This window comes from Tenebrio molitor, chromosome 3 (genome assembly GCF_963966145.1).
Source record: "Tenebrio molitor chromosome 3, icTenMoli1.1, whole genome shotgun sequence".
Classification (NCBI taxonomy): domain Eukaryota; kingdom Metazoa; phylum Arthropoda; class Insecta; order Coleoptera; family Tenebrionidae; genus Tenebrio; species Tenebrio molitor.
The window spans coordinates 25,567,881-25,592,588 of record NC_091048.1 but is presented as its reverse complement, the minus strand read 5'-3'; the positions used below and the strand labels follow the sequence as shown (position 1 = coordinate 25,592,588).

The 24,708-nt window shown below is 39.2% G+C and overlaps 1 protein-coding gene and 1 long non-coding RNA gene across 13 annotated transcripts in view; one reads left to right on the top strand and one right to left on the bottom strand.

Moving 5' to 3' along the window:
• The window catches only part of Stacl (Stac-like), a 64,418-nt gene that overhangs the window by 8,899 nt on the left and 30,811 nt on the right, over positions 1-24,708 (bottom strand). For 5 of the 12 annotated variants that reach the window (XM_069040960.1, XM_069040963.1, XM_069040965.1 and 2 more), the window contains 10 exons: positions 10,347-10,455; positions 10,056-10,278; positions 7,080-7,244; positions 6,560-6,640; positions 5,914-6,111; positions 5,584-5,859; positions 4,056-4,195; positions 3,772-3,816; positions 3,065-3,183; positions 313-477 (listed from right to left, as the gene is read on the bottom strand). In XM_069040960.1, the coding sequence (XP_068897061.1) occupies positions 313-477; positions 3,065-3,183; positions 3,772-3,816; positions 4,056-4,195; positions 5,584-5,859; positions 5,914-6,111; positions 6,560-6,640; positions 7,080-7,244; positions 10,056-10,278; positions 10,347-10,455 (1,521 nt within the window). Of the gene's footprint in view, positions 1-142; positions 239-312; positions 478-3,064; positions 3,184-3,771; positions 3,817-4,055; positions 4,196-5,583; positions 6,112-6,559; positions 6,641-7,079; positions 7,245-10,055; positions 10,279-10,346; positions 10,456-24,708 lie in introns of all 12 variants that reach the window. The other 7 variants (XM_069040958.1, XM_069040961.1, XM_069040968.1 and 4 more) reach the window with 3 other exon arrangements.
• Positions 494-2,668, top strand: LOC138125572 (uncharacterized). Its single transcript, XR_011157487.1, has 3 exons — positions 494-1,998; positions 2,057-2,246; positions 2,296-2,668. It is a non-coding gene; the product is annotated as an uncharacterized lncRNA (long non-coding RNA).

Sequence of the window (24,708 nt, the reverse complement as noted above, 5' to 3'; positions counted from 1 at the left end):
AAGGCATAAGCGATATGGACATGTTTTAGTCGAAGGAGGATCGGGGAGGCTTCGCCCGTTTACTCGCCAAGCCCCCCCGACCGACCTTGAGGTTAATTGATGATCGAAGCATTAAGTACACCCAACACGTCTGTTTCTGTACCTATGACAGCATTGGGGGGCGGATACAGTCGATTGTTATCCCTCATCGACAACTGCCTGTTAATTGTTGTCATCCCTGAATACATTTCATTTTTTTCTATAAATATATCAAAAAGTACATCATCAAGCGGAACATGTCAACTGTCAGACCGTCAAAACTACTCTACTTACTCTCGTCTTCGGCGGCGGCGTCCTGAACTCGAGTCTCGATTTCAGACGTCGACTTCTGGCGCCTCAACAATCTCGCCTTCGTCTGACACTTGGACGCCTTGTCCTGACAGTCGAGGTGAACGTTCATCTTACATATCCTGCACTTCAGACCCTGCCTCGTGTGCCCTAAAACCCAATACCGCCCTCAACACCCACGCAACAACAAACAATCGCAAAGGAAATCGCCGGTTTCCTCGACAGTTTATCTCTTTGTGTAATCCTTCAGACGAGTAATGCGACATTCGGATGCAACCGACGGGGCTCAAGCGAATTTCGAAATCAAAGCACATCAAAAACGAGACTAAAAGATTTATGGGCGGAACAAGAAATCAGTTTTGAATTGTGGACACGTTTTAATAAATATTACATTTTCCGACAACAGAGCGAACTGGTGAAAAAATTTATGAGCAAAAGGAGAAGATATAAATCTTTACAGCGTGATAAATGTTTCAAAAAGAAGGTAGAATCGCTGATCGGTTAGATAAACAATCAATCTGCGTTAGAGAAAATAAACAGCGAGGAATTCAACGAGTGAAGTTATTCGGAATCGGTGCAGTTTGTGTGCAGGCTTGTACCCAATCGATTTGGAATAAATTTTCGCGAGTGCCGCCTGTCGCTGCACGTGAGTCTGGCAAGAAGGATCAACGAGCGATTGAGCGTGTCGCATAGTCGAGCCTGACGATTTGAGCGTGTCGCATGAAACTAATTCACTGCCGTGTGGTGCGCCTAAAGAAGTATTTATTTCAAACAACACTCGTAAAGCCGATTTTCATAATTGGGATCAGAAATTAGCATCGCTGCACATTTCTATTTTTTCAAGTGAAAACTTCTTTAAGCGCACTACATACATTTTATTCCCGGGCAGTGAATTAGTTTCATGCGACACGGTAAAATCGTTCGCAGTACAAGCGAAAGTCGTTCGCAGCACGACACGGCAAGCTAAAATCTCGGGAGTCGAGATTTAAGACATGACAAATGTTGTAAGTTTACAGATGGATGTAGGATTTAATACGTAGGTAATTCTCAATTATATGGCTTCAACAATTCATCTATTGGAAAAATTTGTGTAGCAAAATGTGAAGAGGAAAATGGACAAATTATCATAATACAGGGTGTTGCTATGAAAACTTGTGTTCTGTGCAATATAATAAACCATCGTCAAGAAAATAAAACTGAAACATCGAAACCTAACCTCACAAATTTTGCCTGTCTGTTTACCTCTAAAAGAGGACGTATTGGCAGTTTCTATTGAAAAATATAGTGTTTCGATGTTTATTAGGAGCTATTCTGTATCGACCAACTACGTTAAAAGATCGGATATTATCAGGCCTTTAAATCTAGGAGACAAATTTGTTGTTCTGTAACTTCAGAATAACGGAGACCGATAAAATGGTAAAATTTGTTGTGAATTGAGAATTGTTGATTGCGAACGAGTCCTAGCGCTTGCGCACTGAGCATTAAATTCATATTTGACAGTGTTAGTATTTAATATAAGTGAGGTTAAGGTAAACAAGATTGAATGCAGAGAAGACAGCAACAATTGTGGAAGGCGAGTATTTGGATTTATTTTTTTAATTTTTGCTCCTGATGTTGACCATCTAGTGTGGTGTGAACCTGATGTGAAAATGTCTAAACTTGACAATGATGGTAAAGCAATGATCTCAATGTATTTATCAATATTAATAACGGAAATTAATATTTATAGTGGAAGAAACTAAAAACGTCTGTCTCATGCTGTGATCACGCCTGTTGAAAAGTGGGCTTATGTCCAGGTACAGATCATTCAGTGTCAAAACCTCAAAATCACCTCATGCAATTCTCAATAGAAATAAAGAATGAAGGAAATGGCAATTTGTCAGTTAGAGAAATGCGAAAAAACCTGGGGATTACTAAAGGTAATCAGACTTTTCAATGAATTGCATTGATTAATACGAATATTTTCAGATAAAAACTAATTGGTCAGCAAGAAACATGAAGTTCAGAAAAATGTTTTATAGGAGTTGAAAAGGCAGAAGGCATGAAACCACAACACTAGCCAAAAGATACAACAAAATAGCACAAATAGGGTTAATCGAACAATGAATTTATAGACATCAAGAAACAAACATATTTGCAAACAGGGTTTACTACAGAATTCTTCCAAAGAGTTGTTCTTCCACCTTTGTAATCTAAATCGGCCTTGACATAAATACCTTACAAATTTTGCCAGAGTGTTTACCTCTAAAAGCAGACGTATTTGCAGATTCTATTGAAAAATGCAGCTTTTTGATGATTATTTAAAAACACAATTGGATTTAAATAATATTAATTATTTATGCCTTGCTATTTATTCCTCCAAATACTACAAAGTAATATAATTTATGGAAATACATATTACTTAAAATCAATAACGAGCGTCATCGAAGTTGTCACTTCTGTCGTGCGGTCTTAAGCACACACTCTTTTTTTTGTTTGCTACATTTGCAGCAACAGTTCTGTATCGCTGACAGCAAGTCGAGCGATCAGCGGGAATAGTTGTGAACGAGACAGAAATTAATGACGCTTTGCAAGTTGTAGATTGCGCTCCAGTATTCGTTAATAGAGACAGATTATCGCATCAAGTCAAACATGAGTATGAATTGCGGCATTGTGCTCCGAGAGGAATGCGGCATAATTTCGGTTGTGATTAATAAAAGATCAGTTGGCAGCAGTTTCAGCAGCGCTATTTGCTTACCCCTTAGTACTTGGGAGCAAACGTCGCAGGGCGTGATTTTCTTGTAGGTGTACTCTTGAAAATTGTGGGCGTCGGGGTCTCCCTTGAGCAGCTCCCTGGTGGCAGCCGATCCGTTTTTCCTAAGAGGAGAGTCCCGTCAGAAATGAATTTGTCGAAAGCTCGGAACGACTTCCAGGACAGGACATGTCGGTCCGGGGATACACACAAAACACAAACTAGTCTAGACATGGAGAGAAAGCTATACGTACTGTAGTGGTGGACAGGGTGTTCAGCTAACACATGTGCAAACGTAATCATGTAAAATGCAAGCTGATGAGTTTGGCCGGATTGTTTACTGCGATTTAAAATAGGCGACCCAGAAGGACCGGGCGTGGAAGGGGTGGGTCCCGATGAAATCCGGTTTGAAAATAAACAAAGCTTGGCTTTAATAGCGCCCGTTTCGGATCAAATCCCTTCGTTGCGACCTCTTTAAATTCGCCGGAATTGTTTCGCAACAGAGATTGGGTCAGTCGATAGAGAAATACTTTTGAGGTAGTCCGGAATAGATTTCGCGGGAGATTGGTTTTTGAACGGATCGAAAGGAAGCTTGGAGCTTTCTTAGCTAATAAAAATAACTGAACGAGTTGCGGTGATGGTGTATGTACAGTCGAGTAAAGCATGAGAAGAGTGACAACAAAAAGTGATCTAACATTGCGTGACACCTTTACCTCATTGCAATTATCGTAGAAACTGCATGGTACATTTGGTTTTTTCTGTATTTAAAAACAAACATCAATAACGGTTAAAACAAATCTACTTTGGCTCCCGGGACCAGACCCAACTTCTTAATTGATCACCGAATGAGAGATTGGTGGGTCTGGTTCCGAGCGAAGAGATTAGAAAAATTCGATTGATCAACAATTCTATTAGAAAAAAACTGACACAAAACTACTGTAATTGCTTGAATTAATAATGAAAGTGGCCATCAGCAGCCGAATCGATAAATACTTACTTGTCGGTGTTTTCTGGGGGTGGAGTTTTTAAACTCTTAAAAGCTTTCAGCCATTTATTTTTCATGCTGGCCGTCGACGCTGAAGACATTTTTCTTTCCCGACCCGTATCACCCTCGAGTTTACTGGTGAAAAGTTCTTTCTGCAAACGAAACAAACTGCTCTTCACTTCGTAACCACCGGTGCGTCACCCATTCAGCTATCATTTGCACAGTCGACGAATCGCTTTAATTAAACTTTAACCGTGTCAATTTATCAGACAAATAATTCGGGTCCTAATTGAACGTCCCCAATTAATAGTCAAGTTTTAACAGCCGGGGGTGGCGAAAATTCGCACCAATTAATTTTGCCACCTGGTCGCACCCCCGTCGCTCTTTTTCTCCTGGGGGAGCGTAATTATTTTTCGATGAGGTTCGTTTTTGCCGGCTCAAATGCCAAAGTTGAACGCGTGATCGGCCGAATTATGACAACGGTGCGGCACAAAAGGGACAATCGATGGCCTCGTTTTGTTTATTGTTCACAAATCGACTTACCAGATGGGCTTTGAGCGTCACCCAGCCCATGGTCGAGTCGCGAACTTTCCCGAAAATTCGCAGTTTGATTCTTGAGGATCCCGCGCTTCGCGCCGCGCGTCCCCGATTACGAATTCGACACCGAAACGACTAAATGGCAGACTTTTAATATCACAGTCTTTGGAATTGTCGCAACGTTCAATTTAACAAGGTTTGTAAAAGCGTATTGTCACCAGTTAACCTTAGTTCTGCCCGAGGTGTATTGATAATCCTCGATGCGCAGACTGGCCGTTGCGCATCCCAAAGCTCCGCCAGTTCGCGGCAAAGCTCCGGACCCGGACGAGGCTGGACGAACCCCATCGCAAATTGTTTCGTGTTTCTTTCGATTGTTTTGTTGATTTTTCGGTTTTTTATCCCAGCCCCTTGATTAAAATTGTTGGGGTGGATTATTGCCGGCCGGAACTTATTTGCAATTCAATATCGGCGGTGTTGTGCAGTGCGGCGCGAGCTTTTTCCGCCCAACCTATCGATGAATTGGAAATTATTTATTATCGAATGGACTGCGCTCGACAAATTCTCGCCGAAAATCGCTTCTTTTTTAATGCACATATCTAAAGCTCCACTCAACCTTAGACCTAGAGCTTTAATTGAAATAACTTGGATCTGTTTTCGAGCTAACGTGACGATATGCGAGTCCATTCCCGGAATATCTGCAGTGGATGCGCCGTTGACCACAGTTTTTTTCCCGTCTGGACAAATAAATTGGGTTTGACCCTTTGACAGAGCGCTCGATCCATTTATCCTGGACCGGTTGTTTTATCCTTTAAAAGACAAACCGCAGTTGCTTGGCAACTCCACGTATTATACCTTCATCTGAGACGTTCCGTTCAGCCCCGAGCCATCCAATATCACATTTGAAAAATGTCGTTTATTTCCGAAACGAGCCCGGAAAAGTGGATATAATGGATCGTTGTCTGATCATTTCTTTTCCAATTATCCGGGTCGGTTCTTCAATTACCTGAGCGTTGATCGCGCTGAGATGGATTTGAGCCACTCGGAGATCGAATCTCTTCATCGAGATATCCTCTTGGAGTTCGTTGGCTTTGTTGTAAAGGGCCGCCTCCACCGATCTCTGCTGGATCCTGAGTAGGGTCTCCAGGGCGTCCTGGATCTGTCTGATCTGCGCCTCCAAGTCGGCCGCTTCCTTTCTCAAGACGTCGTGAGAGGGCTTGACTTGCACCGCTGATAGTCGATCTATTACTAGTTCGTCCTTGAGTGGCGGCGGGATGTTATCCTGCGAGATGAATTCGGTGAGGTGTGCGCTCCGAGCTCTCATTAGATAACTTACGTTTTGTATGTCTTGCGGTTCGCCGTCGACGGGATCCGGAGGTGGAGGCGGTTGAGGTGGAACGAAGGGCCTCTTAAGGACGGGAGGACGGCCCGCCGGGGTGGGCAGGGATCGTGCTAAGTGGGCCAGATCCGTCGACGAAGACACGGATTTGCATTGCGATATCAGCCCCTCGTACCTTCTGGTCTGTTCCACCGCCTGCCAACCAACAAATTACAATTACAAGAGATGTCCTCCACTGCGGCGCGTTGTGTTAATTCTTCGGGATCAAGCGGATTTCGGTCGTAAACCGCGCGGATCGACATCCAATCAATTTTCAATTTTTCCCCGCAATTAGTCCGAGTCAAACAAGAAAGTGTACGAAGCTCAGGATTTCAGTGTCACGGACTTTCCCATCGAGCTTTCGATTAATTATACGTCGACGGACTATTCAAACATCGAGCAATAAACGAGATTTGATTGGAGAAGGCGACTTTAATCTGCAACGTTTTCCTTACTTTTGATTGCTTTATTTGTGCAAGCCGGAATGACGAAATAAAAATATCGTGACCTTTTCTCGTGACTCGTCTCCAATCAGGACCTCAGATTGAAATTTATTCGAGTTGCGAATTTTCAGGATAATTGGTTGGGAATTTCGTCGACTCACCCTAGCGGAGACCACTTCTGCCCCCTGGAGGACAGCCTCGGACACCGCCGCGCACAGATCCGTGTAGATTTCCTCCAGTTCCTGAAAAATTCCGACTGTAAGTTGTTCGTCGCCGCATTATTTTCAGCGCTAATAAATTTCGTCTGGGGACGGTTCCGGGTTTGTTTGCCCAATTCCGAGTGGATCTGAAAAATGGGTCGTCCCCAAAGAAAATCTGTAAACGAGCCATTTCGAGGAGAGAAAATCGTTGAGCAAACGCTGGTGATCGAGTTATTTGTTAGATTGTTTTGCTTTTTTTCCCGCCTTGTCTAAGCGAATCATCGTTAAAGCGGAATTTTACGGAGCCGAGATGCAATATCCGGCTGGGAGCTTGTCAAATCAGAATAATCGGAGCTTTGTTGGCTGAGGGGCCTGGTAATGGCGGCTGATGAATTGGTAATGTCCTTCAATTGGTTCGGGTTGACATTTGATTGGCGTCCGGAACGAGATGCCGGCCTCGTTTCCGGAGCTGTAATTTCACCTGCAAAAGCTGCGGTAATGTATCCTTTCCGTACTCTTCCAACATCCCGTTGGTGGCGTGGAGTTGCTGGACGTAGGCGTTGTGGGTGTTGAAGTAGGAACTCAGGCTCTCCGTCGTGGGACCCGACAAGTACGACAGGTAAGCGTTCTTGTACTCTTGACGACACTGGAACAAGTCAGCAAGATTTTATCCATTCAGCAGTTTTTAATCTTTGACACAGTTTACAAAAATTTGCTCGAGAATCTAAGCGGAATGGATCGACGATGGAATTTATATGACTGTCAGAGTTCTTGAGATAGACAGACAGGTAGATAATAAGAAGTAGCGGATTTACAAAGCAATATGTATCTCTGAAATTTAATTTGAAATCTGGATGAAATAAAAAATTAGGATTTATCGCAGCCAGTTGCTCGTCAAATTTGGTTAGGAATATCACGAATTTGCGTTCTCTGAGAAAAATCATAAATTAAAAAATGAAATCGAATGTTTGCATTCTGAAATAATTTATTTTGATGAGAATTTAAAAATGGGACAGTGGAAGGCAGCACAGTTATACAGGGTGTCTTAAAATTATCGTATTCCGAGTTCGGGGCTTAGTAGGGGACATCCTGTTGACCAAGTAAAAATGTTAAAAAAAATTGCTGTCACTTTGAAAAAAATATCAAAGTTGCCAATATTGAAAAAATAAAACTTATTTTTTCGAGATAAAGCTGTTTTTTTTCAAGAAATGTCTTTTCATTTATATTTTAATATTTTACATAATCATCCTCACCATATTTCAAAATGAATGTCAACAATTTATATTTTTTATTTGAAGAAAACACGATGAAAAGTTTGAACCTTCAGACCCATATATCTTTGTAAAGACCCCCCCTATATTTTTTATTTTATTTTTTCGAGATTCCTGAGATTTTTCCCTACAAGACCCTCGACTTGAAATACGTTAATTTTGCAACACCCTGTATAACAATTTATATGGGATGAGAGAAAGGAGAAACTGAAGAAAATTGTTTAGAAAAGAAGGTGAATAACAAGGTAGATGGACACAAAACGGAAACCGGAAAGGCGTCAAGGGGCAAAAAGAGAAAAGAAAAAGGAAAGAGTTACGGGGGAATAATAAGAGGGGTGAAATTGGGGATTAAAGAAAAGCGAAAAGGAAAGGGAGAAGATGAAGGATGCACGGAAAGAAAATTTCATATAGGTAATAAGTGATGGAAAATAATGACAATATACAGTAAAGAGATGAATACAAGAAGAAGACGTGTTGAAGACGCAGTGAAAGAAAACAGGGAAGATCGTATATTCTTGGGAAAGGACTTCAACGGAAGAATAGGAGAAAGAGGAGCAAGAAATTGGGAAGAGGAGAAGGGGGATGGGAACAAAAAATCCAAAGACAAGGTAGAAAATGGAGAGCGAAAGAGACTGATGGAATGGATTGAAGAAAATGGATGGGAGGTATTGAACAGGAACAAACAAGGGAACGAAGAACGAGAATGGACCTATACAGGGTGGGGCATCGTATACGCGCACGCGAGAAATCGCGACTTCTAATTAAATAAAATTGTCTAAATTTTTCACACTTACCTGGCTATTGGTAAGGTACATTTCATAATTTTTTGATAATTTTTCACTGACAAACAAAGCCAAAAAAAAAATGTAAATTTTAACCAAAAAGTCAAATACTGATTTTTATACTGACCTACCCAGATTCCTGTAATTATTTACGAAATCAGCGGAAAAAAACACCATTAGATTTTGAACTAAAGGCAGTTTTACATTTCAACTTTCAAAATAATTTTTATTTATGACCTGCTACTTGTGCTGTCGTACATTTAGGTGACAATGGCAAAGCTGTAAGTAAGAGGCTCAAAACGGCTGGCTACTAGTGAATGGTCCTTTTGTTGGCAAATTATAGCATTTGGGCCAAAAATCACGCGTCTGGTGTGCGTTTAAATAAAAAAGGGAATTATTTAGCTAACCAAGTCAGATACAGATTCATTTAGTGTAAAAACTTTATACCTAGGTAAATTAACAATTAATTTCAGAAAATTATAAAACTGTTACGGCCTTATTTATTAACAAAAATTTTTTTGAAAATTCTCAAAATATACCTTATCGATTATAATTAGTTAGGTATAGGTACATATAAAATTTCGACAATTTTATTTAATTACGCGTGCGCCTATACGATGCCCCACCCTGTATAGGTAGCAGGGGAAAAACAGTGATAGATTACGGAATAGTGAACGAAGAAGCATGGGAAAGGGAAGGGTAGAAGAATTCCGAATAGGGGAGAGAGCAAAGTCGGACCATCTCGAAATAGCTTTGAGGAAGCGAAAGGGAGGGAAAGAACAGAGAAGAAAAGGAGTGGGGGATAGGAATAAAACTGTTTTTTAAAATTTTTTTGGGATACCTGTTTTATACAGGGTGTTAGTAAATGGTTGGGAATAAATTTCAGGGTGAACTCCTTACGAAAATGTGGCTTAAAACGTAAATAAAGTTTTTCGTTAAAATGAGTAGTTTTCTGAAAAAATAAAATGTAGTCCGCTGTTGAATAATTTCTCTAATTAGTTCATTTGTCTGCCTAAAATCGCATTAGTTTTGAATTTTGACATACGTTAAAAAATTCAACTTTCTACGTTTAAATTTTTTCTTTAAACCATTATTAAATCGTAGTATTTAAAAAAAATACGGATATGCCAGAATGCGTTTATTTTAATTTTTTTCTTTTTTTGAGAAAACTACTCATTTTAACGAAAAACTTTATTTGGGTTTTAAGCCACATTTTTCGTAAGGAGTTCACCCTGAAATTTATTCCCAACCATTTACTAACACCCTGTATTTAAGGAAAATGTAATCAGAAATCGGAAAGCCCATAGGTCAAAATAAAGCATTCTATCTAATTATTTAGTGAATTTGAGCGTTGAATAATAATTACTAAAGAGCCATCAAGAGAAAAATAATAATTAAGGTCACCTTCACTAGCTTTTCTTCGGTCTTGGCAACGATGGTCTCGTAGCTCTCCCTCTGCGAGAACACCTTCCTGGACTGTATTTTCCTGTGGAAAGACCTCTCGAGAAGCGGGCGCGACACTTGCCTCCCCAAGATCGAGGCGATATCGCCGAGGGCCTGAGAATCAATTTCCACCTCTTGAAGCAGCGTCTCCCAGGTGTGGAACAAGGAGCTCGGGCACGCCGGCCTGCGATTCAGCAGAAATCACGTAGATCAATCCCGTCCAAGGCTTCGAACTGCCAATTAAAACTTTACCTTTCTTTCCTAAGTTCGCCGTTCCTCTTGCGGAAGTTCGCGACCAACATCTGTAATTCTTGGGCATGCTGTTCGTACATCTGACCCAGCTGTTGTGTGAAATCCGACACTGCAACGAGAACCGATCGTTAATAGACGAAAGGAAAAACCTTCCCGTTTAATATTTATGAAAAACTACCCCGACGTGTGCCGCTCCAGTTTCCTCATTGATATCGGAAGGCGCCCCCGGTTTCGAATAACGCGTCGGGGGCGGCAGGAGCGGGTGCGATCCCGCCTTCCCAAGCCGAAATAATTCATGGTCCGGTCGGTGTTTGCTTAGTCGGGGTTCCCGAGGGTTTCGGCGACGCCGCTCGCAAAATTAACGTCAAAAATTCACCCAAATTAACCCTATGTTTATGTCTAGTGAAAAATCGATGCAGCTATTATATTCTGTTCATGCGGGAAATTACGAGTAGTACCGATACGCGCACGTGCGCCATATTTAAAGCTCCAAACCGTAAATAACCAAGAAAGCTCCGTGGAAGCCGACCTGGACGGACAAATTGAATTTCCCTTCGGATTTCGAGCCAATTTTCTTTAATTTCCTGTTTTTATCATTTGCCATACTTCGGAGTTAGTCAATTGAATAGAAATTCCATTTAAAAATTTGCGATTTTAATTAAAATTATCAGAGCTTTCCGAGCTCCCGCCGTTTAATAATTGTCCAATCGATTCGCTCCGAAAGTTTATTTCGTGCAGATTCTCCAAGCACGCCACTCTATTTATACAATTTACTGAATGTAAACAATTTTTGCCCAGACCCTTAAATTCTCTCCTCTCGTTTTTATTGCAACGTTCGCGTTGATAAGATAGTGTCAAAGCAAGTTTTTTCTGTCTCTGAATTACCATCCCTCCGTCGCGACGGGTCTAATTTAATGGGTGACAACGTTTCGAAAGCCACCCCTTTAATCTCCGAATCATCCCCCAACTATTGAAAATGTCAGCACAAACGCTGCTCCTGAGCTTTTTAACTTATCACCTCATTTACTTATTGCTTATTAATATGACAACAATGAGCTTTTATCCGGGTGACACCCATTGTACTGGAAATCGGCGTGGGTGGTCGTTTCTCAAATGTGAAAAATTAAAAGTTTAATTATGGCGACCCGAGTCGTTCATCTCCGTCGCGGCAAACCGTTAAGATTTATTATTCCAGACGAAATAAATTCTATCTAGTCATCGTGTATTCATATTTTTGGAGAACATCTTCACTCGGTGGAAACTCAGCTCCGAGAGGTTTTCATCCGCATGTTTTTTCTCATCGATTAGAAATGTATATATTTTTAGATTTGCTATAAAAAAGTCTCGGGGAGCTACTTTGTGAAAATTTTTATTGCAATCGAGCGAACCTGATATTACTGATCAATTATTAATGAATCACTCTGAACTGGAACGTTCGGTACATGACGCGCTTAATGATTCATCCGACATATTCGGAGAAATTTATTTTAATATTTATATTTCCCGCTGCATTCGAAATTTATTTGTACGACAAGCTTATTTGCAAAATGTTTCGCTGCAGCACACAACATCTCTGCACGCTCTTTTAAATTTTATTTCGTTTTATAGAAATTGCTATCGATTTTCTCCTGTTTGGTTGGTAGATGCAAAAATGATCCAAATATTTATAAATGGAAAATGTAGACGTTTTCATAGTTATATATTTGTATATCAAGGCCGCGAAAACTTTCTTTAACGTACCGAGAGAAAAATTGTCGCCGAGGCCGCTTGCGGCCGAGGCATGACAATCTCGAGGATGCATCAAATATTAAAATGACGTTTACTGTTTACTTTAACAGCCATCGTTACGGGCAGCAGGTACGCGAAATGCTCGTTTCGATGCAGAAAAAATAAATTGTCTGTGTCAGGCTAGCGTCATCGGCAATAATGATTATTCCGTAGTGATCGAGTGAATTATGAAAGCTCGATAAATTCGTCAACCGTTTCAAATTTAAAATCCCTGACATGTGGCAGCAGTTGCTTGCGCGGTTAGCGACCGATATAGCATCAAAGGCAGAATTTTCCCAATTTTTGCGCGACCCCTGCGCTAATAATCACCGTTTAATTACTCCAATGAAAATTATTCAACAACACAGCTTTTAATTAACGGCTTTGTCGATAATGAGAGTCGCACGAGTGCGGTGCAATAGCGAACGTGAGTGTTTCAGGATGCGTCAGGATAAATTCGAAAACCGAGCAAATTGGACGGGCGAGGCGATGGTTTGGAAAAATCATCTAATTCCGGCCGAATCGCACCGCTAAGTACCACTTTTCTGACAGAAGAAACGAAAGAATTTTTGTAAAACGCTCTATTAACCGCGGAGATTCTCCCTTCCAGGTTCTTTGATCGCGATTATTTCTGCGCGAGAGTGCCAAGTAAAATTCCCAATTTAATTAAGTGTTAAAATGCGAAGAGAAATTAAGCGAGTTAAGTGTCGGAGCAGAAGCGTGACACCAGTTGGTGTGTTGTTAAAATAAAGAAGCACTTAATGGTATTGTAACGACGATCGCTTTGTCAGATTCTGCTTTGACGTATTTTGAAGTGAAAACTTCCTCATACATTATTATTCCCGGGCAGTGAATTAGTTTTCAACCGTCACGCGTCACGCCGTCACGCGTCTCTTTTTTTTCCAGACCCGGATTTGCTCCGGTTTAATGATTCGGGAGTCGATGGACAAGACGGACGTGCAATAAAATCATACCGTAAACAATCAGTATTAATATTTATACAACCTTCAGTTTAATAGTCGATAAAACTCGAAAATATATCTTTGTTGAAATGATTCGACTCCGGGGTGATGTCTTTGTGTTTTGCATCTTTATTGACTTTACCATAATTTATATGAAGTCACTTGGCAGATACACTGATTAAAAATACTCTCGCCTCGACCGGACCGAAATAGCCGGAGTGTCCTATTTTTAATTGTCGATGGTCGACTGGAATTCCGTCTTATCGGGAGAAACTCCGGTTACTTAAGCGCGGTTTTAATTGACGGGTCATTTTGGCAACAAAAATTGACGGCGTTCCAGGGTCGTATCAAATATTTTCGTGCGATGTTATGCAATCCCCGGTGACAGTGTTGGCCAAAAACGTGATCCAGTTGTGCGGCTTAATAACATGTTTTGATATTTTCGGAAGGAAATGGATTCCCAGAGTCCCTCACTCGCAGCCATTCATTATTCAGGAGTTACATCGCACCGGTCGGTTTCGCACCATTCAGATTTTCACGAAAATGTCCAAATATAGCCTCGACCTGGAAGGCTTATTTAGACCGTGACAGGACTGTTTCTTCTCGCATTTTAGTTATCGTTCCTGATGCCTGAGTGCTTCGAGAGCTTTCAGACAGTTCTCGCGCGTTCCAGTCGACATGAGCTTTTCAAGATCGTTCATCGGTTTAATTATTCTCTTTCGTCGCGCCCAAAGAATCGCTCCATCATTTCGTTTTTCCGGTTGGAAATGTGTATCTTCATAACCGCAAGTTGTTTGCGAAAATCCCATTACTTTAGTCAATACGTTTCAATGCAATTACGTAACGGCTCGGTTCTTAAGTAATCTAAGCTCCTAATGGCTTTCCATCCCAAAAATGATAAGGGGCTTAGTACTAATATTATACAAGGGGGATGTAATGAAGTTACCTTCTAATATAGGTTAGTACACGCTATAGGCGTTTCGGAGCTTTCTCTATTGTCCGCACCTGGTGGGGGTCCTCCACAATAAAGAAAATTAATTAAACAATCCATCACAAAACTTAAGTCACCTTTCTACTTAACTACAACAAACTCATGTACTTGTTTATCGCGCCAGTGACAAACTTTTCCAATTCCTTTCATCTCCTAATTCTCTTTGTCGCTCAAAATCCTTGTTAAATCTCACCTTTTTCCAGTTTGAAATAACTTTGATCTGGTTTTAAAGCGAGACGTAACACGGATTTCACTTGACATTTGTGACATTTACCGCGATTGCAACGTTGGACGAGTTTTTGTCCTGTTTAAGTAAAATTGAATTTACCGAAGCTACAAAGGAATTCATTAATGTTTGCGTCTTTTACACTGCGTCCCGGGATTGGTTTATTTATTTTTTTTAATTTCTGTTACAGCTCTGATTCAGTGCTCAACTTTACACAAGTACATATTTTTTGTCGGAGCTTTAAGTGCATAAAAGCTTCGTGCAGCGGTATTTTTACGGCGCAAATAACTCCGCGGTGATTACGCCATTCAGAATAATGCAACAAGGTTTGAGTACATTTTGTCTAAAGTGATGAGGGTCTTTCCCTAAAATACGGATGGATACTGGATTCTCTCATGGGCTGTGACCTTGGAAATATCTGCGCGAAGGCGGAGCGATAAACAAGTGAAAAATCTATAAATGAAAACTGAAAACATCGACTACGAGACGAGAGAGAGACGACACCAACGTAACGAGTGACGATGTTTTCCGGTCGGTTTGTAGCGCTTATTTGAGACCGACCGATATTCATCGTTTGCCCGATATGACTCATAGCCCATGAGAAAATCAAAGACCTCTGCTGGGGGCTGGGGTTGCGTCTAAATTACTGAAATTCTAGCATTGATTTCAGCTTCCCTCGAGTTTCGGTATTTCTTTGAAATTTATTGTGGGGTGACATTGATCTTTGCCGTTTGTATTTAGAAGCCATTCAAAGAGGAAGGTGAGCCGGCAACTCACACAGTCACTCGAGAAGGGGATGAATTTTTAATGCAAACAAAACTTGTACATTCAAAGTCAAACGGAGCAAAATTCATTACAGTTTCATTACATTATCTCCAGATAGGGCCTAGGCAAGGTGAAATAGTGAGTCGGGAAGCTCGCCTGGTGAATAATTCCTGTGTAACGGATCTCGACAGAAAAAGCACTTACATTTTGGAATTAATGAAACGATAAACACCCAGTCGTGTTTAAAAATATTGTTTCTCACGGTCTTTAGCAATTCTTTCACACGAGTGCGTTTATTGTGTCCGGGAGCGGGAAGAAATGAAGTTCGATCGGGATTAAAGTGAGAGGGATCGCGCGACTCCTCAAAACGGGAATTCCGAATAAGTTTCTATTTTCATCGAGGGATTAAAGAGACGAGCGTCGCGCCGCGGGGATTGAAATGATGTTTCTACTTTTACCCTGTTATTTTACCTGGAACATATTCCAGCTATCTGTTGTAATTTTTTTCGATAACTCGAGGCGTTCGGTAAAAAATGTATAAAGGACTTAATTGTGAAGTTGGGAATTAGAAGTTTCTGGTCTGGCGAGCAAATTTCGCCGCTGGACGTCGAAGTTCCGTCAGAGAATCGGGATCGGTTGAAAAGGGAGAGTCGGGAGTTGACCGGGATGGTCCCTGCTTGTAATAGTGGTGGTTAATGGTGACAATAACAATTGTTCCGCAAGCTGCCGGTAATGGAGACTTGATTGTGGAACGACGGCGTTTCCAGGGGTTTCCCTCCTGGTTTACGGCCGTATCGGAGGAAATCCCCGTTTTAGTGGGCGATAAATCTCGCGTAAAAAAATTAAAACAGCATGAAAAAGTCGGAATACATTTTTTCGAATTGTGCGTTCTCGACGAGAATCCGTGGCGGCATTCATCCGTGTAATAAAAAATAAATAATTCATTTTTGTATTTGCTTTAATGACCGGCGTCGGGGTCAACCTGTTGTATTTATTGATTTCGCGGCCAGAAGAAAACATTGTATGACCCAGTTATGGTCGCGTGTTCGACTAGTGGAAGAACTAATGAGAAAGTGTTAGGGGCGAGAAACCCTCAACTGTGGGACCACGTGCGTGCCGAATAATTCACTTTTTAACTTCGTCTTTAAACCCCATTTTGGACTGCAACAGAGTTAAACGACTCCGAGATAAAATTAAGTTTAACTTTCACAATACCTCGCAATTTTCCAAGCTTATCATCGAAACCCTTGCAAATTGAAGTCGGCGAATTTTTCGCCGGCATCTTGTTAATGCCGCCGCATTGTTCAACTTATTCAATCAAAACTTTAATTCACATTTTCGGCGCTAATTGAACTAATGGCTTAATCTTTAGCGTAAACATGGACGAAAGCTCGAGCTCTAACCGCACGTGCCGTCTCTCCTTAAGCTGAAATTATGTTGTTTTCTTGACATTACATTAAAAGCTTTTGTAAATTTAATCTACCATGAACATAACTCGCACACTCCCAAACTAAGTCGACTCACAAAAAAAATCTTCTCGCACCCGGCGCTATCATCGACGAATCAATAGAAATGGAGCTTGAGGGTGGATCTGTTTTATTCGAAACGCTCATCAATATTTTTCTTTTTCGGAGAACGAGAAAAGCCAAGTCGTCGATAGAAAACACAAGAGGAAAGAACCATTCCGGTAAGTTAGATTCTCCAATAAGTACTGAAGTTTAGAGAGTGCATGGACAAATAAACATTGTAAAAATTGTAAATATAATTCGATTAATGATGTTAAGCAACTTCAACTTCGGGTGGGGCCAGTGTTTGGATGGGTGACCGTCGGAGAAACAGCGTTCCGTTGTAATTTTAATGCTTCATTCTTATTTGATTTCCGAATTTGCTCTAATCCGTAATGTCGCATGAACAAACTCGTAGATTTCGTGTGATAATGATCATCAAAGAAATATTATTTTCGAGGGAACTATTATTACCTCATAGAAATATGTAATGATAAATTAATCCGGCATGGATGCTATGCTAAGCGTTGGTTGATCAGGTGATCAAGAAGAAAACAAATCAAGAGTACTACCTCATCTTTTGTTTTATCGAAAACTTTTTTTTAAGGTTAACGACAACACCATTGCTTTAAAATTGACGTTTCTTTGACAGTTCACCACAAAATCTGCTTACCAGTGGCGTTTGGCAATAAATCCGGAAAATTACCCATTTTTACGAATGTAAAATGTTGCTCGTTTATTTTATAAATTTTCTCCATTATCAGATAAAAATAATAAAATGCACAATTATAATTCCAACGTCTAAAATTTATGAGGTATTATTTATTACAAAGTACCGTTTGAGACCACAAATTGTCTACACCCATGCATTGACGGCTTATTTGTATAGAATTCCGCTACGACATGAGCGATACTTTGCAACGCCTGCTCTGATTTGTTTTCTATTTGATCGCTTTGTAGAGTGAATCAAGAAAACACAAATGGAAGAAAAAATCCACACGTGTGTAAAGTAAATATAAAGGACCAAATGCTTTCTGTATATCGTCATGGAAAAATTCCTCAACTGTATTATGTATTTTATTAGAACAACAATTATTTGATCCTTAAGGCGAAATATGCAACAGATTGTAAAGTGTTTTTGACGAGAGTGTAAATTTTTATAATGCCTTCATGTGGCTGGAATTTTCGTATCCCACCTCCACCCGGCGGCACGGCAATTTTGCCGGAGTACATACACTATTACGGATAATACTATCAAGTAATAGTGCAGTGCTTATCAACATAATTACCGGCGTCTCGCCTCCGCATTTTGACTTTTTTGTGTTTTATGTTCTGTGTCAATGTTAAGGAATTTCCTCACGATGTGACATGAGTATAATAATATACCTTTTTGAATTTCAACCACCAATGTGTTCTCTAAGTCCAAAATTTTTAAATTTTTAAAAAGAGATTGCGGTACTATTCCTGTTGCTGAAATTATAAATGGTAAAATCGATTTTTTTTCTAAAATTATAAATATTTTAATTAGTTTCATAAAAAATAGAAACAAGAAAAAAAGGAAAAAACTGAGCTTGTGAAAAGTTGATCGGAGGGGGCAGTACAAGATGGGATTTGAGCTTTTGTTTTAATTTTCACCAGCTTTAGCTTTGAATTTGCTTTTACGAGTACACAACTTGATTTACAAAAAGCAAATGTTTTACTGGTTTTTAGTTAGAAGTGAATGGTCAAAAGGAAGGATTATAAGGAAGATACATTGTGCAGCTATTGTTGTTTCGAGTTGTACAATATCATGTCTTTTCTCTAAATACATATATTGTGGAAGTTTTGTTGTATGTTTACTAATTATCTTGTTGAGGAATAATACCATTTGATATTTAAAGTGGCATAATGTGGCAGATTGTAAATTATGAATATGAAGATGTTAACACCGCTGTTGCTTTATTTCGTGCAACACATTGATTACATTAATTAACAAGAAAAGAAGAACCAACTGGAAAAGTAAAATAGATCATCCAGGAAAGTTGCCACGAAGGCTTCATTTCTATTCTTATATGAATTGTTGAAATTTTAATGTTATAAGGAAAAAACTACCTGCTAGCCCTCTGAAAGACTACATTATTTTATTTTGCGGATTTTTTTTTAATAACAAATTTGAAAATTGACGCTGATGTGACTGTGTAGTATCTTGAAAGAGAAAGATTTAAATGAAGCAATTAATAACACTAGTCTAATTCCATAGATTATGAGAAGTAATTTGGATCTCAAAATAGTCATTCTAGTGGATCTCAAAGATTACCTTGTACTCTATGTCCTGGAAAATCTTTTAAGGATAATACCTAACAGATTGAAAATTCAAGTATCGATAATAACCTATCAACTTCTTCTACTTTTTCTTCAACCGATTCAATCAGAAAATTGCTTATTCATTTAAAACTTCAGTTACCAACTATTAGAAAATTACCAAAAGCTTGTAGACATTTATCTGCAGAAAAATTAAGCTCGATTATTAATAATTGTCTTTCGACCAAATCAATCTCTTCCTTTGAGAATCTTGTGCTTTTCTCCTATAGAGCTTTCAATGTAGCAGAGAAATCTGATATGTCATCGAATAAGCATATAAAAGAAAATCTTTCTAAATTTGAAGTTCCTCAAATACGAACTGTTTCTAAGAAACGTATACATTTATCATTAGCTAAGAAAGTGGAAGCAAAAGTAGCCGATTTTGATATCAAAGGAGCTGTTAAATTATTGTCCTCGGATGACTCATTAGCTTCACTCAATGAAGATGTTGCTGAAGAATTAAAAAAAAAAACATCCTTCACCATCTCGCGAACTTTTTTTCACAGACGCTTTCAAACCAGGAGACTTTTCTTTAATAGCACAGGCCTGCAAAACAAAACTTTTTAATCGATGTTTTGATTTTGATAACTGATTTTGTATAACATTGGAGCCCTGATTACAAAAATACAATTCATTTTTTTGTATCACGTCAGGTTTTTTCACAATTAACAAAAAAAAATTAAGCAATTTATTTAGGAAAATAAGATGTTTATAATAATTCTTGGTTAATAATCTAACTAAATTTTTTATTCCTTATGAGAATGGCGTCTTTAACGCTTTGTGAGGAAACTTCTTTTAATTGATTGCCTGCTGTATTTTTTTTTTTTGGGTACATCGCGCTGTAACATCCAGCAAAAGTCTACCATCATTGATACGCTCCATCTTCCTTGATATCACCTCTCCATTTGTTTTATATCTTGGTCAAGGCGTTCCCCTTGTTCCTCGCTGACAGCACCAAGATTTTTAGGAAAAAGATTTAAGTGCGAAAAGAGGAAATTTACTTTCAAACTCATTTTACATCCCAAGATGTGAAAATTTTTAAACATGATTCTTACAATATTTTCGTAGTCTTCATCTTTGTGATTTCCAAGCAATTTTTCTATGACGTTCTTAAATTCCTTTCAACAACATTCATGGAATTTTGAAAATCATTACCTTTGTACAAAGATCTTATTTGAGGTCCTAACCTCTTTTAGATTTAGATGGCATGAGACCACAATACTTGAAAGATATTGTATCTTTGTCAGCGGGCGAAGCAGGTCAGCGGGCACTAAGAGCTTTAACAAAACTGTGCAATTTTTTATTGTCTGGCCAACTTCCTTCAGAAATTTGTCATTTATTATATGGTGCGTCTTTATGTGCCCTTTATAAGAAAGATGGAGGAGTTAGACCGATCGCTAGGGGTTTATTACGAGGATTGACTTCTAAGCTAGCCTGTTTTCAAAAATTCGTATTTATCTCCACACCAACTTGGAGTGGTAAGCTAGGATGCGAAGCAGCAATTCATACCACACGAACCTTTGTGAATAACGACAAAACCGTGGCAAAGTTCTTCTTAAATTAGATTTCAAAAACGCCTTTAACTCCGTTGAACGGGACAGGATTCTAAAAGAAGTGCAATGTCATAACCCACTTCTTTACCCTTATCTTTATCAATGCTATAGGAATCCTTCAACTTTATTTTTCGGTGATCATTTAATTTCTTTTTCTGATGGAGCCCAGCAAGGAGATCCTTGCGGTCCTATGATTTTTAGTCTTGCCATTCAACCCATTATTTTATCTTTGGATTCTCAACTGAATATTTGTTATTTAAATGATGGAACCTTAGCTGATTACCCAGAAGTAGTTTTGTCCGACTTTAAGAAAGTTAACAATTTATCCAGAAAAATTGGTCTTGAATTAAGCTTTAGCAAATGCAAGATCTTTTGCTGTTCTGGAGACACAGATTTAAAAGTCATAAAGGAATTTCAAAATTTAGCACCAGGTATTAAAATTTCTGACCTAGGAAGTTTATCTCTTTTAGGCTCTCCAATCTTTGACCAAGGTTTCAAAAACACTGTCGAAAAAACTATAATTACACTTGAAAATCTTTTAAACAAAGCTAAACTTCTTAGCAGACACGTGGCTTGTACTTTAATCAAGAACTGTCTTCTCATACCAAAATTTAATTTTTTATTACGAACAACTCCATTTTGGAAATTTTCTAATCATATTAATTCAGTTGATTCTTCTTTAAAGTCTTCTTTAGAAAGAATACCTAATTTACGTTTAACTGATTTACAATGGTGTCAGTCCACTTTACCGATTAGATTTGGTGGACTGGGAATTCGCCGCACTTCCGATATTTGCCTCCCTGCTTTCGTATTCAATTCATGGTGTTAAAAAGCTTGTTTCTCTATTATTAAATTTAAAGGATAATGAGCTTATTATTCACCATTATAATGAAGCTTTAGCAGTCTGGGACGTAGAAAATGAGAACGAAAGACCAACAATCCCACAATTTCAGAAGATTTGGGATAATATCAATATCACATGAATAATTGCCAATGACTTAATCTTTAATTCAGCTAGAGACTTGGCTCGTTTCAAGGCTTTGCAATGCAGAGAATCAGGATCTTGGTTACATGCAATACCTTCTCCTAAAATTGGTACTCTTTTAGATAACACTTCCTTCCAAGTTTGTATTGGTTTAAGATTGGGTGTAATCTTTGTACACCTCATATTTGCAAATGCAATGCGAAAGTTGACGAAATTGGCATCCACTGTCTAAGTTGTTCAAAAAGCCGTGGTAGATTTTCCAGACACACTGAAATTAATTCTATTATTAACCGGTCTTTGACTTCTATTCATGTTAATTCAACTTTAGAACCAAACAGACTGTCTCGGGATGATGGAAAACGCCCAGATGGGATGACTTTAGTACCATGGATTAAAGGTCAACCTTTAGTTTGGGACGTTACTATTGTAGATGCACTTGCAGATAGTTACGTTTTGAAAACTTCTGAAGTTTCAGGTTTTGCCGCTGAAATGGTTTGCAAACGCAAACATAGCAAATATAGTTCAACTATTTCGTCAAATTACGTATTTAAAGGTTTAGCCTTTGAAACCTTAGGCCCTTGGTGCAAAGAAGCCATCGATTTCGTTAATGTCATCGGAAACCGACTTATTGCGGAATCAGCCAATTCACAATCAAAGAAATTCATTTTTGAGAGGATTTCCCTTGTCATTCAACGTGGAAACGCTGCAAGCATTCGCGGTACTTTTTCAGATTCCGCATTATTATCGGAAATTTTTCTGTAAAACAAAAATGTTCATATATTGAAGTTGATTCATTATATTTCATTTTTTTAAAATTGTTTTGTTGATTTTTTTTTATTTACAAGCCATATTCTTGTATTTAAGTAATTTTGACCCAAGTTGTAAAAAACATTATTATTATTACATTTTTTATCAATTTTGGTCAAAGATATGTATTACGAAACAAAGTAAAAAATTTTAGGCTTTGCAGAATCTCAATTATTAAAATTTAAAATGAGAGAAGTAAACCAGGGCAATGATTTTTTTTTTGACCCCATTTTTTTAATAAAATTCAGTGGTTCCCAAACTATTAACCCCTTTTTCTCGAAAAATATCAATATATGTATAAGGCATTATTGCCTCAATAGTTACTTATTGTGGAGTTCCACCATTGTTTAAAATATCTGCACAACTTTCAAAGTCATCCTGTATATTAATTAATTTAATTTAATATGCCACAAATCCTCTACGATATTTAGAAATTTCTCCCAAAATAAAAGGTATTTCCTGGCACGATATACTTTTCCAATTCCCACTCTAATTATTTACTAAATGATTGTGTGTCTTTTGTTTAGTTTTGCTTCAATCAAACATTATTTGTTAGATTTGTACTGACTAGACTGCTAAATAAAAATGTAAAATATTTAGAAAAGGGGTCAATCAACGGAAAAACGTGTGGGTCGATATGTGCTGATCGCCACATGCTCAACCGAGAAGCTTCCAGAAGTAGTCTGGTTTAATATTCCTCATCTTCAAAGTAAATTTTCTTCTTAAGCGAACACTCCCCTCTGTTGTTCGTCGCAAATCCGAAATAGTTTTACGTTTATGTTGGTGGTTAATTTTAATTAGCAGCAGCAATAATTTGTCGTAGGCGAGTTACTTATCGTAAAACATGTTGTAAAAACTTGTGAAAACAAAATGGCGCGCTTTTCCGGGCGGCATTACGTGCCCGCCGTTTCTCGGGGGACTTCCCCGTGGCGCGTTTTCAATATGATTAAGTGCACAGCTTCGAGCAATTAGCCGAACATTAACGGATCAGAATTTATGATGGGACAACACCGAACTTGTTGATTTTCCGATCACGTGTCCGTTCTTATGGCTCGCCGCACAAAACTTAATAAGTTCCGAGGCGATCCATCTTTATTAATGTAATAAATTGTCTTTTCTTGGGCGGAATCCTGAAGCGCTGCAGGACGTTTCGGTGCGCCTGCATGGATCTGGGTCTTAGGTCGGACGTTAACCCGCCGCCATGATTAATCGCCGCCACGATGGGGTTCAAGGTAAGCGGCGAGCAAATCAAACTCGATTGTCCACCGGAAACTCCCCGGAGTCGTCCCGTTAATGACGACTTAATTGCGACAGAAATGAAACGTGTCAAGGACACGCATATTTGACGTTTATTAAAGCTTTATGAGTGAAGCCGTTCCGGGGAGCTTCCACTGCAGCGATGAGGTAAACGCGTAACTCCATAAATTATGTGGCCCATGAAATATTTGCGTCGCACTCCGACCCTAACTGTCAGGACCCATGAAATTTTCATACGATGCAATCCATCCACTTCGGCCGAACAGACCTATTTTTCGACGAATTGTGCCCTATTTAAATAAGCCAAAGCTTCCGGAATAAATTAAACAAATTACGCCGGCAAATATTTGAGCTTTCGGGACGCGCCGGACTCATTTTACCATTACTCTGGCAACTTAACCGCGTCAGATACGTCATCATCACATCCGGTTTGGCGATTTTGCCCAAAAATCGTTCCATTCAGTCGAAAGCTCGTGCTTTATTCATGACGTGTCGCCTCCTCGACGCGTCCTCATTCCGAATTGTCTTGATCCTCGTGAATAGTCAACAACGACAATTAGTCCCGGTGTTTTCGTGTCATTTTTTAATTGGCCGGCAGTTTTTGTGTGTAACATATTTACGGGCTCGTTTAGTCTGGTTAATTTTTCAGTGGCTTTCCGAAAGTACGTTTTAATTAATTTAATTAACAAGCCGACTCGGGAGGGCTTGAATAGATTCAATGACGAGCTTATCGCGTTTCTGTTTCTGACCCCTGCGTATTTTATTCACAATGCTGCCAACTTGGACCAGTTTCACCGTCAGCCGTCGTCTCCCCTACACCCGGACTCATCTTCTCCGGAAACGGAGGATTTATCCTCCGCTTAACTATCTAGCTAATTAAGGGGCCGTCCCTACCTACAGATACTCACAAAATTGTATTTATTTTTTATTAGGGGTGTTAGCGGGAGAGCGAGCCCTTCTCCTTTGCTCATTATAGTTAATTTATTTGTGGTGTCTCGAGCCGCTATTATTGTGCGGCTCCTCCAGGAAAACCCGTTTAATCAGTGTCTGCTCGGAGATCGTTCTCTTTAGGAATTTGTTTAAGCAAAATTTCAGTTTTGATGCAAGAATGCGGAAAAGATTAAATATAATTATTGTGATATTGGAGAATAATATTCGGAATATTTATTTTATCCTGAAGAAAACAGTCAGGCCAATAAGTGCA